This window comes from Sarcophilus harrisii, chromosome 5 (genome assembly GCF_902635505.1).
Source record: "Sarcophilus harrisii chromosome 5, mSarHar1.11, whole genome shotgun sequence".
In the NCBI taxonomy this organism is placed as follows: domain Eukaryota; kingdom Metazoa; phylum Chordata; class Mammalia; order Dasyuromorphia; family Dasyuridae; genus Sarcophilus; species Sarcophilus harrisii.
Window position 1 is genome coordinate 136,695,961 of NC_045430.1, and position 13,956 is coordinate 136,709,916.

The following is a 13,956-nucleotide window of genomic DNA, read 5'->3' on the forward strand; positions in this document are numbered from 1 at the left end:
GAGTGAACAAGTAATAATGAGTCCTTGGAGTATTGCTTGGAGGACTTTGGTACTCTTTTGACAGTTTTGGTAGACGACTCAAACACTTTTATGAGAAATTATCCCTAGAACTTTGAATAAGATACATATATTGTATCTGATCAATATTCATGAATTTCTAAAATAAAGTATTAAATTATACTAATATTATTACTTTTTACTTTTAGCTAAATATTTTAAACACAGGAGTGAGAATAATCTTCCTCAAAAAGAATATAAGTACAACTAAAATTTTAGTATAACAAAGTTATACTAAATCATTTTAATAATAATAATAGCTAGCATTTACATAAATAAGTTTTGCAAAGTGCTTTACCTGTATATCTTTTGATCCCCACAACTCTATAAGTTAGGAATTGTTACTATTCCCATTTGCTAAGTATCTTGCCCAGTATTGTGCAACTAAATGTCTGAAATAGTATTTGAACTCAGGTATTCCTGATTCCAAGTCCATAAATATACCTATTATGCTATGTAGCTGACTTTTTAAAATAAAAAATGTTTTTCTCTTTATCATAAAATCAGAAACATTTTCCTATGGAAAGGGAGAAGAATGCCTCATAATCAACCAATTGGATACTGTTGTTAGTGTGATAGAAATACCATCTCTATATGTTCCTCAGGGCTGCAGGAAAATAGCACTTCTGTTGTAATATTAGGTAATACAGTCTCAGCTCTGGTACTCTCCCTTCTCCTGCCACATTTTATACATGGACGTTATCCAGAATGTAGGAGTTTCTCCCATTTTCTTCTTTGCTACCAATATGAAAAGGTCTCTCTTATAAAACGCTGTGCTCCCAGCCTGTGTCCTAACCTTTCCCCTAATTTTCTTTTGCTAGTCTTGCTTTTTCTACCTACCTTTTTTTTACCTTAAATTCGTCAATAGATCTGTGATATTCTTGATATGGGAATATTTTTTATTTCTATAGATAACAACTCATCTCCAGATCCTCCCATTTCTTGTTCAGTTATTCAGTTGTGTTCAGATCTCCATAAGTTTCCTTTACTGATAAAGATACTAGAGCAGTTTGTCATTTACTTCTTCAATGTGTCCCCATATTATAGATAAGGAACTGAGGAAGATCAGAACTAAGTGACTTGCCAAGGATAATACAGCTAATGCGGTAAAATTTAGCTCAGGTCTTTCTTATTCCAGTCCCAGTGCTCTATCCATTGTATCACCTCATTGCTCCTCATCCTCCCAAAGAATATTTCAATATTGCTAGTTGAAATAAAGATATTGAGTTTTAGTAGGTTCAGTGACTTGCCCAAATTGACACTGATAATCAGTATCAGTGGAAATGTAATACAGATTTTAGGCCTCAAGCACTGATGCTGGCATGTAGAAGCCTTTAAGATCTGGGCTGACAAAAAAGGGAAGTATAAACTGGGGGAAAAAATTTACAACCAGTGTTTCTGAAAAAGGTCTCATTTCTAAAATATATAAAGAACTATATCTAATTTATAAGAATACAAGTCACGCCCCAATTAATAAATGATCAAAGGATATGAACAATTTTTAGATGATGAAATTAAAGCCATCTATAGTCATATAAAAATGCTCTAAATCACTATTGATTAGAGAAATACAAATTAAAACAATTTGAGGTACCACATCACATTTCTTAGATTGGCTAAGATCATAGGAAAAGACAATGATAAATGTTTGAGGGGATCTGGGAAAATTGGGACACTAATGCATTGTTGGTGGAGTTGTGAAAGGATCTAAGCATTTTGGAACTATGCCTAAAGTGCTATAAAACTGTGTATACCTTTTGAGCCCACAGTGTCACTACTTAGTTTGTATCCCAAGGAAATCATAGAGAAGGGGAAAAGATCCGCATGTGCAAAGATGTTTGTAGCAACTCTTTGTGTGGTAGCAAAGAATTGGAAAATGAGGAGGTGTCCATAAATTGGGGAATGGCTAAATAAGTTGTGGTATATGAAGATAATGCAATGTTGTTGTTATATTAAAAATGAGGAACAAGCTGGTTTTAGAAAGTCCTGGAAAGATTTACATGAACTGATACTGAGCGAAAGAAGCAGAACCAGGAATACATTGTACACAATAACAAGAATTCAATGATCAGCTATGAAAGACTTAGTTCTTCTCAGTGGTTTAGTGATCCAAAGCAATCTTAATAGACTTTGGATAGAAAATATCATCTGTATCCAGAAAAAGAACTATGGAGATTGAATGTAAATCAACACATGCTGTGTTCACTTCTTTTTTCTTTTTTTTTTCTCTCCCATGATTTTCCCCTTTTGTTCTGATTTTTCTCACCCAACATGATTCATAAAGCAATGTATATTAAAATAAATAAACTTTAATAAGGAAAAAAAAGATTTGGGTTTTATTTGGCAGAGAAGATAGATTGGGGCAACTGAAAAAGGCCTAGATTTCAAATCAGAAATTTCTAATCAGACTTAACTTTTAATCCTGATTCTGTGTTTTCTTACATATATAATTTTGGAAGCATCACTTTACTTCTCTGGGGATCAGTTCCTTTAACCATGATATGGAAGGACATTTTTTGGAATGTATAAAATATTGGACTTGGAATCAACAAAACCTAAGTTCAAATCTTTGACCCTTTGTGACCATGGAATTTCACTAAACCTCTCTCTACCACAGTTTAATCATCTGTTAAATTAGGGGGGTTAATCTAATAGTCCCTAAGGCCTATTTAAGATCCAGATCTATGATTCCTATGATTCCAAAGCCTATATTCTAAATCCTACCATAAAGCATACCAAAGGCTTCAGGTCATTTTGTGTCATGTGTGTAATAGTTTTCATTCTGTTTATAGTTTTTAATTGTCTTTTGAAAGAGATGCCATTTTTTTCTTTATGTAGGCTTCATAATCATCTTTTTCACTATTGTCCTTTTGTAATACCTAATAATATACGTGGAACTGACATTTCTACATTTTAACATTTCTAAAAAATTAATTCTCTCAATTCTGTAAATATAAAATTATAGAAAATTATATTTCTTAAAAGAGGAATAACTATGTCAAGATAGTAACCTTTGCAAAGTCATGTTAATGAACATCAATGAAATGAAAATATTAATTAATAATAACTCATCTAATAACTCATCAAAAAGAATTTTTAAATTCCTTTTTAAGGATTATTTATCCTGACTCATGCAAATTTTTCACATCATTCCCTGCCTTGCTAAAGTATAGACACTAAATGCAATTATTTTCCATTATTTCCTAATCCAGAGCCAATATAGTACCCTACATATAGTTGGTACCTAATAAATGCATTACTAAGTTATCAGCCTTATTCATAGATCTCATGACATGTTTGTAGATATTCCATGTAGAACATCTGTCTGGACAGATAGTATTTATTCCCTTCCACATATTGTGAGTCCCACTTCTTTCTGGATAGCTCATGCTGTCTTTGTTATGAAACTGCCTCAAGATCATGGGGCTGTGCTGATTATGCTTTCTTATTTTTCTTGGAAAGTGGAATTTAAGACGATGCTTCTTCCCAAGCATTCAAAAGCTGCCAATGTTGTGTTATCTGAGGCCACTGTTGTAAAAATAGATGTTTGAGCCAGAACAACTGACTTTAAAGCGCATACTGTTTTTATAATAGTGAAAATACTCCAACAGGACATTTTTGCCTCATGCATCTCCAACACCATGAAGAAGCTGCTTGCCTTGGATTTGTTCACTACAATGTCAGGGATGACATGAAACTTTCAAAAAGGATTGTTTACACAACTTGGATGGATTAGATACCTAGAAGAAAATAACATCACAACCAAGAATGCTTGTAATAATTGCGAAAAACATTTTCTTTATGAAAACAAAGTACTCTGTGTGATAGACACTTACTAAATGTTGGATGATATTCCCACTATTTTTTCCCTACTTTTGGAGGAACACTGTAGCTCTGAGAAGAAGCATGATCTAAAGAGCTTTCTTTCCTAGTCCTCCTAGCTCCTAGTACCACTCATTTTCAGACTACTTTCCATCTACTTTGTGTATATGTATGTGTGTATTTGTGTGTGTATGTGTATACACACATACATACACACATATATACACACATATATCACATATATATATATATATATACATATATTTCATATGCCTAATTATTAGTTTGGAATCTCTTCCATTGAATGTTATCTTCCTTAAGGGCAGATATTATTTTTGCCTTTCCTCCCATTCTCATTTTTAAGCATAGAGTCTGACATATTGCATGCTGACTAATCACTGCCTGACTGATTGAATTCTGAGTATCCTTAGACAACTCTCCAAGATTAAACATTACAGAAGAGTTGCTGATCTTTACCCAAGAAGGATATTTCCACATTGGAAATTTCTTATATCAATGAATTCAGGAATTGGATCTCTTTTCAAAATCACTAATGATCTCTTAATTGCCAAATAATTTAATGTCCTTTTCTCAATATTCATTTTTACTGACTTCTATGCAACCTTTGACACTGCCAGTTATTCTCTTCTTGAAGAGATTCTTCCCCAAATTCTTGTGATAGTGTTCTCTCCTCCTTCTCTTTCTGTCTGGTGGATCATCCTTTCTAAATCTCTTTTACTGGCTCTTCATCTGGGTATTTTATGCTAATTGTGATTATCCCCCCAGGTTCTATTTTGGACTTTTTTCTACTTTTTAAAGTTCTTTTGCTGGATGATTTCATCAGCTCCCAGAGATTCACTTATCATCTTTATGCAGATGATTCTCATTTCTATTTATCTAGTCCTGACCTCTCTACACACATCTATTCTTCCATCAACAAGTGACTATTGAATGTCTTAATAGAGTCTCCAGAAACATCTTAAATTCAACATGTCCAAAGCTGAACTCATTATCTATATCATTTCCAAAACCCATCACTTTTCTTGACTTTCTTATTATCATTGAAAACCTATCATCTTAATAGTCATGCATGTTTTCAGCCTAGGTATTATCCCCAATTTCTCATTCTGTTGCCCACCATCCACCCTCATCCAATCAGTTGTCAAGTCATATTGCTTCAATTCTACCTTTCAAGCATCTCTCCCACATGATCTTTTTTCTATTCTGACATTGCTTTCATTCTCATACCAGCTTTTATCACCTGATGCCTAGATTATTGCAATAGTCTGCTGGTTCTTCTCCCTGACTCCAGTCTCTCCTCACTCCAGATTATCCTTCACTTAGCTATGAAAGGAATATTCCTAAACTGTTTTATTTTTCCTCTCCTCCTATTTAATAAACTCCAGCTGCTCCTTATTGCTTTCTATATCAAATATAAAATCTTCCATTTCTTTTCCTCCTTCAATTCTTATTTAAAGTCATATCTTTTAAAAGATCCTTATCTTAAGTCCTTTAATACTGGATAGCATTTCTGTGAAATCACCTCCAATTTATTCTGTAATATTTTGCTTGTACAAATTGTTTGCACATTAGTTCCTTGAGGCCAGGGAATATTTTTGCTTTGTCTTCCTAATATTTAGTACAAAATTTGGCACATAGAAATGACTTAATTAATGCTTGCTGACTGACTGATTTATCCTCTACCCTTACAAAACAATAATATTTCTACTTATAATTAGAAAATACATTGATATCTTTTTGACATTTCAAATTCAGGTGAACCAAGGTACATACAATCAGTAAACCTTCTGGCAGCTAAGTTTTGAAGGAACATAGAGATTCAGAAATGAGAAAAGAGTATGTCCTGGATATAGAAGACAGGCCATATAAAGACTTGGGGGCAGGGAACTCCAAATAGACTAATTAGGTTGGAATATAGCTATATGGAGATTAATGTGAAATAAATCTGCTAAAAAAAATCTGGATTCAGAAGTTTTAAATGCTAAGGCAAGGTATCTGTTTATCACATAGTAGGAATTTAAATCATTTTTTGAGTGAATGGGTCCAGAAAATCTCCAAGCTTGCTGTTGATTCTGGCATTCTATATGGCACACAGATTTAAAGATAAATTCAGTGTGGAATGAAGTGGGATTTACTTTATTTTAATCTAACTGACCTAGTTGGTGGGAAAATCCAGTGGCAAGAAAATTTCTCCTCACTTGGAGTACCTCCTCCTTAGATATAATGGACTTAACAACTCTTGTTCCTTCTGGTGAGATGGAGGACCACCAGGCCTTTTTACTTTCCCTGACCCAATGCCCTGCAGATCTTAATCAATATCATTTGATCATTTTAGAGTACCTGAGGACCTCTGAGTCTTAACTTTTAGCATGTAGCTATACCCATGGTACTTCTGAGCCTTTCTATTTGCCTTACCCCTGGCTAAACTATTAAAAATATATATATTATTTCCCCTAGAATGTGAGTTCCTTGAGATCAGGGTTTTTTGTTTATATTTGTATCTGTTTTCTTGGTTTTTCAGTTTGTATACCTAGAATTTAGCACAGACTTGGCAAACGATAGACACTTAATAAATGCTTTTTTTCATTCATTTATTCGGTCTTGAGCCAGAGTTAGAATGTAGTTCTTATTTCCTAGAATCTTGTTTATGTTTTGACATTATCTTTATATTAACATGTCTTATATACAGGAAATCATATTTAAACTGGATACACATAATTTGGAATCTGGCCGACTGAAATGTCCTTTTGATCCTCAGCAGCCTTTTGCTTCAGTAATGACAGGTAAGGTCAAGTATAGATCTATCTCCTTGTGGACCATTATGATTCCTAAAGTTAAATAAATATACATGTGTATATATATATATATATATATATATATATATATATACATGTATATATATTTACAAGAGAAATCATATTCTACTATTGATTTACATGTCTAATACTCAGAAGTACTTTTATATTAATTTTCATTAGAATTTCCAATATCAGATCCCTACCACTCTTAAAATCTCTAGTTATAACTTTTGTGTAATAGAAAATCATTTAGAGAAGAATTTTTTAGCATTTTTAATTGAAATGTGCTTCATTAGCATAAAAAGGTCTTTGTAAAGAATTTGATCTACCAAGGAAGATCACCATCCTATTTTTAATTTGTCATCTTTAGAGAGTTTCTAGGGGGTGCTGAGAGATTAATTAACCTCTCCAGGCTTTCAAAGCCAACATTTAGTCAGAGCCATAACTTGATATAACCTAGGTCTTCCTAACTCCCAGTACAACACTCTATCTACTCTGCCATACACTTTTCATTTAGAGAAGTTTTAAAAAAGACTAAAAGTATTGACTTGCTTCAGTGAGGATCCGGTTGAGATTAGACAACATGAAAATTAATAGTGGATCTAGTCAAAATAGTTGCTTAACTTTTAGCTAAACTAAGCTGAACATAGTTTAGCTTCTAGCATCCTTCAAGCGGAAGCATGGAGAGAGTAGGTAATGGAAAGTAGTAGGAGATTTGGGTTTAACAAGACATGATTCTTGGTTAAGAGGACAATATACACTTGGACTGTTGTCTATACCTTCAACAAAGAGAATACAAAGTTGGAATGATTTTTTGGGAGAACAGTAAAGATTGGTAGGCCTGAATCTTACAGTCAAGATGAGGACTAGGAAGAGATCAATAGAAAGGTAGGAGGTTCTGGTGAGATAGAAGAATTTCAGAGATCTTTATTATTGAGTGATACTTATAAGTGATGAAATATATATGTATAGACATTTCTTTTCTTTTATTCAAAGGGGATACACATTTAATCATGAAATATAAAAACTGTACACATTGCTTAAATTTTCATAGCATTGTGGAGCTAAAGGAGACCTTAGTGGCCATCCCATCCAAGAAATGAGGAAACTGAGTCATTGAAATGTTAAGTTGACTACCAATAAGCAATAAGCATCAGAATCAGAATTTAAATCCTGGTTTTCCTGACCCTAAGTCTATATTGTTAGCTACCGATGTCAAAACATTCATGATTCTCTTTCTGTCATTCTCTCTGTGTCTCTGTGTCTCTGTGTCTCTGTCTCTGTCTCTGTCTGTCTCTCTCTCTCTCTCTCTGTCTCTCTTTCTTCCCTTTGCTTCCCCCCTCTCCCTCTCTTTCTTTTCTTTCAGTTCCCTCTCTTTCCTTCTCCATCTCCTTCCCTCCACATCTACTCTAATCTAGTTTCATACTAGAAATTTTGTTATACTCTTCTATGAAACTAATAATTTCTGGTGTTTTAGATAGTCAAAATGTGATAATAGCAAGAGCTATATGTGGTCTAATACCTGGAGCTAAGAAATGCTAATGTCATTCCTGGATTTTAGAAGCTATAAGAGCCTCCTTGTGATATTTTAATTTTTAACTTTAGGACTCTTCATTTAACTTGTTGATCATGTGTATACATGAACATAAGATAATAGTGAAACAATCTGGCACTTTCATATTCAGTAGAGAGGCAGGAAAGTGAAACTTCGAAGTGTTAGTGCATAGGTATGTGTGTGTGAGTTATAAAAAATAAGACTCATATTTACTCATTCTACTCAGAAAATAAATGATAAAATAAAATAAGATTAATCATTTGTGATTCTCAGACAGATGGGCTAGTAAAACATTACAGTAAGAGTTGTGGTGATTTTCTCTTCTGTGGTTAGTTATCATAAGCCATTTTAATGAATAGAAAGATGTTTTTTTAAGAGAGGTTTGTTTGAGATTTTGTCTCTTCCGTTTGGCAATTGTTAATACTGTAAAGTTACCCATACATATAACCTGTAAATAAAAGGCTATTAAATAAAAATTTTAAAAAAGAGAGATTTTGTCTCTTCCTAACTATAACTTCCTTTTTATTTCAAAGAATAAAATACTTTACAATTTACAAAGTATTTTTACACAGGATTTCTTTGGGAGGGTTTAAATTGCATTGACCATGTTATTTAGTTTGATTCTTTTCAAGAAATGTTTATTAAAAGTCTAGTATGTGAAAGGATCCCTGTAAAATTATTTCATTTAATTTAGTACATTCCTAACAAAAATGTGTAGTTGTATGTTTGCACGGAAATATACCTGAATTGGCTTCACTTATAAAATGTTTCTGTAGTTGTTTAGAACCTAATTCATGTTCTTCTAGATATATTTAGCAAAAATATTTAGGCCATTGCCCTGTAGGTCATATGATTTTAAAGTTTATTTTGATGAGGATTAATTGAATGAAAGCTAAGTCAGCTGCATTCTTTGTGCAGTGATAAAGCCATTGCCGTTGTTTTAATCTGAAGGATTAAGGATTATAGTTTAGTAATAATATGAAACTTTTTGAGGCTGCTGTCAAATATAAATCCATCTATTTCATGTTATTTGTTCTTCATTCTTTCCCATTCAACAATCAACATTCTGGGCCTACTGAATTCAACATCAAGAATAAATTTTCTCTTTACAAATTCACTCTTATAATTAAGAGAGAAGTGTGTATATTTTTGAGTCTTGGTCTGTTGATGCCTTTGGAAACTTTATCATCTTGTAAAAGAAATTTCCTCAAAGCAGTATTTCTGTGTAACAATATCCATGAAAAGTCTTTGGATTGTTCTATCAGTTTTCTACTTTTCAAGATGAAGTTTGGAATGTAGTAATGGCACCATCCTTGTCCTTTTTCAGAATTCTTGTACATCAAAGCTGTTAGAGAAATAATTGGGCGCAAGGAATGTGGCATGTTTATAATTATGAAAGAATGACGATAGTGCTGAAAGATTCCTTTCAACAGAGGTTAGGTAAAGATGGGCTGTGGTCATTGATATTCTATCAGTTAAGAAATTGTTAATTATAAAATCCATTTCTCCTTAAGGCATAACTTTTCAAAATGTTCCATTGTTGCCATGGAGAGGAGACATAATGTCTGAGACATAAATTTTGGCAATTAAGATTTATTAATTCAGAAGCATTTGGATTTTTTTCTTTCATACTAGATAGCCTACAGATTTTTTTACTTTTTCTGAATTATTCAGCATTAGAAACTAAGATTTATTAAGGGTCATATTATAATTTTATATTATCGATTTAATTTAAAATCTTTGACATTTTTTCTAATGATCTCATTAATTTTTCTCCCTTTTAGATGAATACTTATATGCTGGAACAGCTTCAGACTTCCTCGGCAAAGACACAGCATTTACACGGTCACTTGGGCCTACTCATGATCATCATTATATCAGAACTGACATTTCAGAGCACTACTGGCTCCATGGTTAGTACTTTCCTTAATTGTGAATATTTTACCTTTGTTTTTGAAAACATAAGACGCTTGACTCATGTGTGTTGAGAAAATTCATTTGGAGAGGAAATAATAAATATTAGGTGATTCAAAACTGAACTCAGTGAAATATTAAACATTTTTCTGTTGTGAATAATGTGATTTTGATATAGACAAAAATAGATATCAGAAATGCCATACTTAGCTTATGATGACCTACCATAGTATTTAAGATTTTCTGGATTCCAGTCTTGTTTATATGTAATACTTTTCCTATCATTTATGTCTCTATGTGATAATAAGAATCTCCATCTTAAGTCTATATTTATTTTATTATCAATTTGTTATATTACTTATTTGTTTAGACCTTGCCATACCACTTAGAAATTTCAATGTGGGAGACCATCTTTAGCCAGTACAAGAAATGTTTAAAGATGAGGAACTTGTTTTAACATAACCCCAAATAAACTGAATCTTATAATAGTTTTCCATTAAAAGACAGATTTATTTCCATGTATAACAAGCTACATTGCTGGGTAAAAATCACTGAAGTATTTGAAAAATATATCTGGTGCATATGTAACCAATAGGAACTCTCAGATAGTTAAGTTTTGTCCGCTTGCAGAAAACGAAAAAAAAAAGGTTGCAAAGAAAAAACTCTAATTTTCATAAAATTGATCAATTCTGCGGGTCTTCTTAAGAGGATAAAAGGAAGGGACCTAAATCTATCTTTTTTTTTTTTTTTTCATTAAACTGTCTCAAAATTTGAATCTATTTTCTTGTAGCTTTTCAATTATAGCCATCTCTTAAAAATCAGTCCCAGACTCTAAAACTTAGTTGTTTAGCTAAAACTAGAACTACTATTTGAATTGAGTGAATTGAGGGTAGTCCATATCTACAAGCTGAATTTTGTGTACCACACGTTAAAAGGCATATTTTTAATTGAGTGACAAGGTTTGTAGTGGATTTATAAATCATTTCCGGTGAGGAATGGCTGAATTTGTGTTTATATAGCATTTTATAGCTTATCAAAAAGTTTACTTACAATAATCCTTTGATTTATTTTGCATGTTTGAACATTTGACACTTAAGGAAAAACATAAATATATAAAGTAACTTTCACAGGTTTTCACAAATGATAGTGTTTACTATTATCAGAAAGCATAGAGTCTTCTTTAAGTTTTCCAATTTATCACCAAGTTTTGCCAGTACTTATTTCAAAATATTCCCTAAATTCTTTCTTTTCTCTTACTGATGCTTTTATCACTAAGTTCTCATCATCTCATTCTGTACTACTGCTATATTCTTCTAACTGCTAGTTCCTTCTCTCTTCAATTTACAATATATCCATTCACTAGAGTCATCTTCCTAAAACATTATTTCCATCATGTCATTCCATTGCTCAGTAACCATAATATTTAATAAAATTTATAAATTTTATAAAATTTAATAAAATTAATATTTTATTAATAAATTATCTTACATTTCTGTATAATTTTACAATGACTTTATATTTCCTATAAGATCGTAGGTATACTGTTAAAAAACAATAAGGATCACAGAAAAGATGAGGAAAGGTATCTTGGATGATGGAAAAAACTGTTCAACTCTTTGTTTCCAGTTTTTCTTTGAATGGGAAAATTTCTGAACAATAAGCTTTATAGAGAATTCAAAGCCTATTAAATAGGGAGATAGTTGGAGAGAACCTAGAAACTTTAGGTTACCAAGGCCAGATATGTCACATGCCTTACTCCTGAAAAATTTGGCTAAAACAACAATGGTATGTGACTGTACCTTTACTCTGCATTGATATTTTGAAACTCATGGAAGTATTAAAGAACTTGTGAAGGTCAAACATTCTCTCCACCCATCTAAGAAATGAAAAGAAAAGAGTCTGAAAAATAGAGACCAGGTGGATTTCAATCCTATTAAAACTTCACATGTAGATAAGGAAGTATCTTATGACTGCAAGGTTTAGGTTATATGAGATTAACTTCATTTATTTATTATTATTTATTTTTATTTAGTATTATTGGAGTGGTAAATTGGGGGTTATTTAAAATATAGTTTATCTAGATGTTAACAGAGTATTTTTTGTGATCATACAGTAGAGATATAGCCATGTAATGATTCAGTTGTATAACTTTGTAAGTGGTTAAAACATTAGGCCCAAGGAAGAAAGATGGTTAGCTCTCATTCTGAGAAGAGGTTATCAGTGGAGTATGTTATAGGATTTTGGCTGGACCTGTGCTATTTTTTCAGTGATTTGCATAAAGTTGCATAAAGTAGCATGAATAACGTACTTGCATAAGTTGTAGATGACAAAAAGCTAGAGGCTAGAAATTTTGACTGAATCTAATAAGCTAAATTTTAATAAGGATAATGTCTTACAGGAGGGTTCAGAAATGAAAGACATAGATATATGGTTGAGGAACCATAGCTAGATAAGTTTATATGGCAAAAAATTTAGATATTTTGATTGATAAGTTTAATATTATTAAATTTGCCACCAAAAAGACTAGTCTGATCTCATTATGCCTTTTTTTGAAGCATACTATATGGAACCAAAAAAGTATTAGTCATTCTATACGATGCCTTTGTCTGACTACATGTAGAATATGTATATTTGGAGTGCTAGATTTTAGGAAAGATATTAATTAAACTTGCTGCTCATGCCAGATGAAGAATGGCTAAAAAAAAAAAATAGAAATGTTTAGCATAAATGAAAAAAGATTTATGTGGGAGACATAATTTCCTTCAAGTATTAGAAAAACCATTTTATTGAAAAAAAGATTTTACATTCCATTTGACCTTAGAGGGTAAAATAGAAGCAATGGGTATAAAATGTAGTGAATTCTATTTGGACATGATAAAAAGGGGGAGAGGGATTCCTAATAATTACAGATTCAAATGTGTAATGTATTATAGTGGAAAATAATGGATTTCTTTACACTGGAAGTCATCAAGCAAAGTTTGATTTGACCACATGTTGGGTATATTTTTATGGGAATTCATACAAGAGCATTAATTTTGAGTTGGAAAATATCTTATAGCTCATCTAGACCAACATTCTTCACTTTACAGATGAAAAAACTGAGGCTTAGAGAAATAAGTCTCCCTTATGGAGACTGTATGGTCACACAGGTAGTAACTAGTATAGCTGGAATTTAAATTAAGAATTTTTGATTCTAGATCCAATATGTGATATTATAATGTATTGTCTTTTTTTAATATCTTTGATATTATGATATATTCTCTTGGAGGAAATTACTTTTACTTTATAAATAGTCCTTGAATATTTTTATAAAAAGACTTTTGTGATAAGAACTTTCTTTTTTGAGTCGTTAGTATCTATGGATATAGTACCTATGAGAAAAGATGCCAGGTTACCTATTTATAGCTGGTGCTTGCATAATTATTGGAAACACTGCTATTCCCATGGCTCTTGGACTTTGAGGAGAGATAATGGTCCAATTGGTTGTGGTGGTGGATTGACTTGCCTGGCATATGCTCTCTCCTGTCCCTTATTCAGGGTGCTTTGCTTCAGTTAGGTTGGCATATTTGCCCTGTAGGTGACACTTAGTAGTTGGTGGGAATGGCTGAGTCCTTCTAGATAGGAATCCCTTCCCAAGATGACTGTTAAGAGGACTATGCTGGAATCAGGAATGTGTCTCTACCCTGGTGGGATTTTCATACCTTCTATACTTATATGTATGTTGGAGGCATTTAATCAGCACTTGCTGGTACTGATGAGAAATTTGGGTCTTCTCTGGACAATGATTTC

The 13,956-nt window shown here is 32.3% G+C and overlaps 1 protein-coding gene across 1 annotated transcript in view; it reads left to right on the forward strand.

Moving 5' to 3' along the window:
- SEMA3D (semaphorin 3D) overlaps window positions 1-13,956 on the forward strand; it is a 224,726-nt gene that overhangs the window by 131,477 nt on the left and 79,293 nt on the right. The window contains exons 6-7 of the mRNA XM_031938642.1: window positions 6,590-6,683; window positions 10,038-10,166. Coding sequence (XP_031794502.1) covers window positions 6,590-6,683; window positions 10,038-10,166 — 223 coding nt within the window. The remainder of the gene's footprint in view (window positions 1-6,589; window positions 6,684-10,037; window positions 10,167-13,956) is intronic.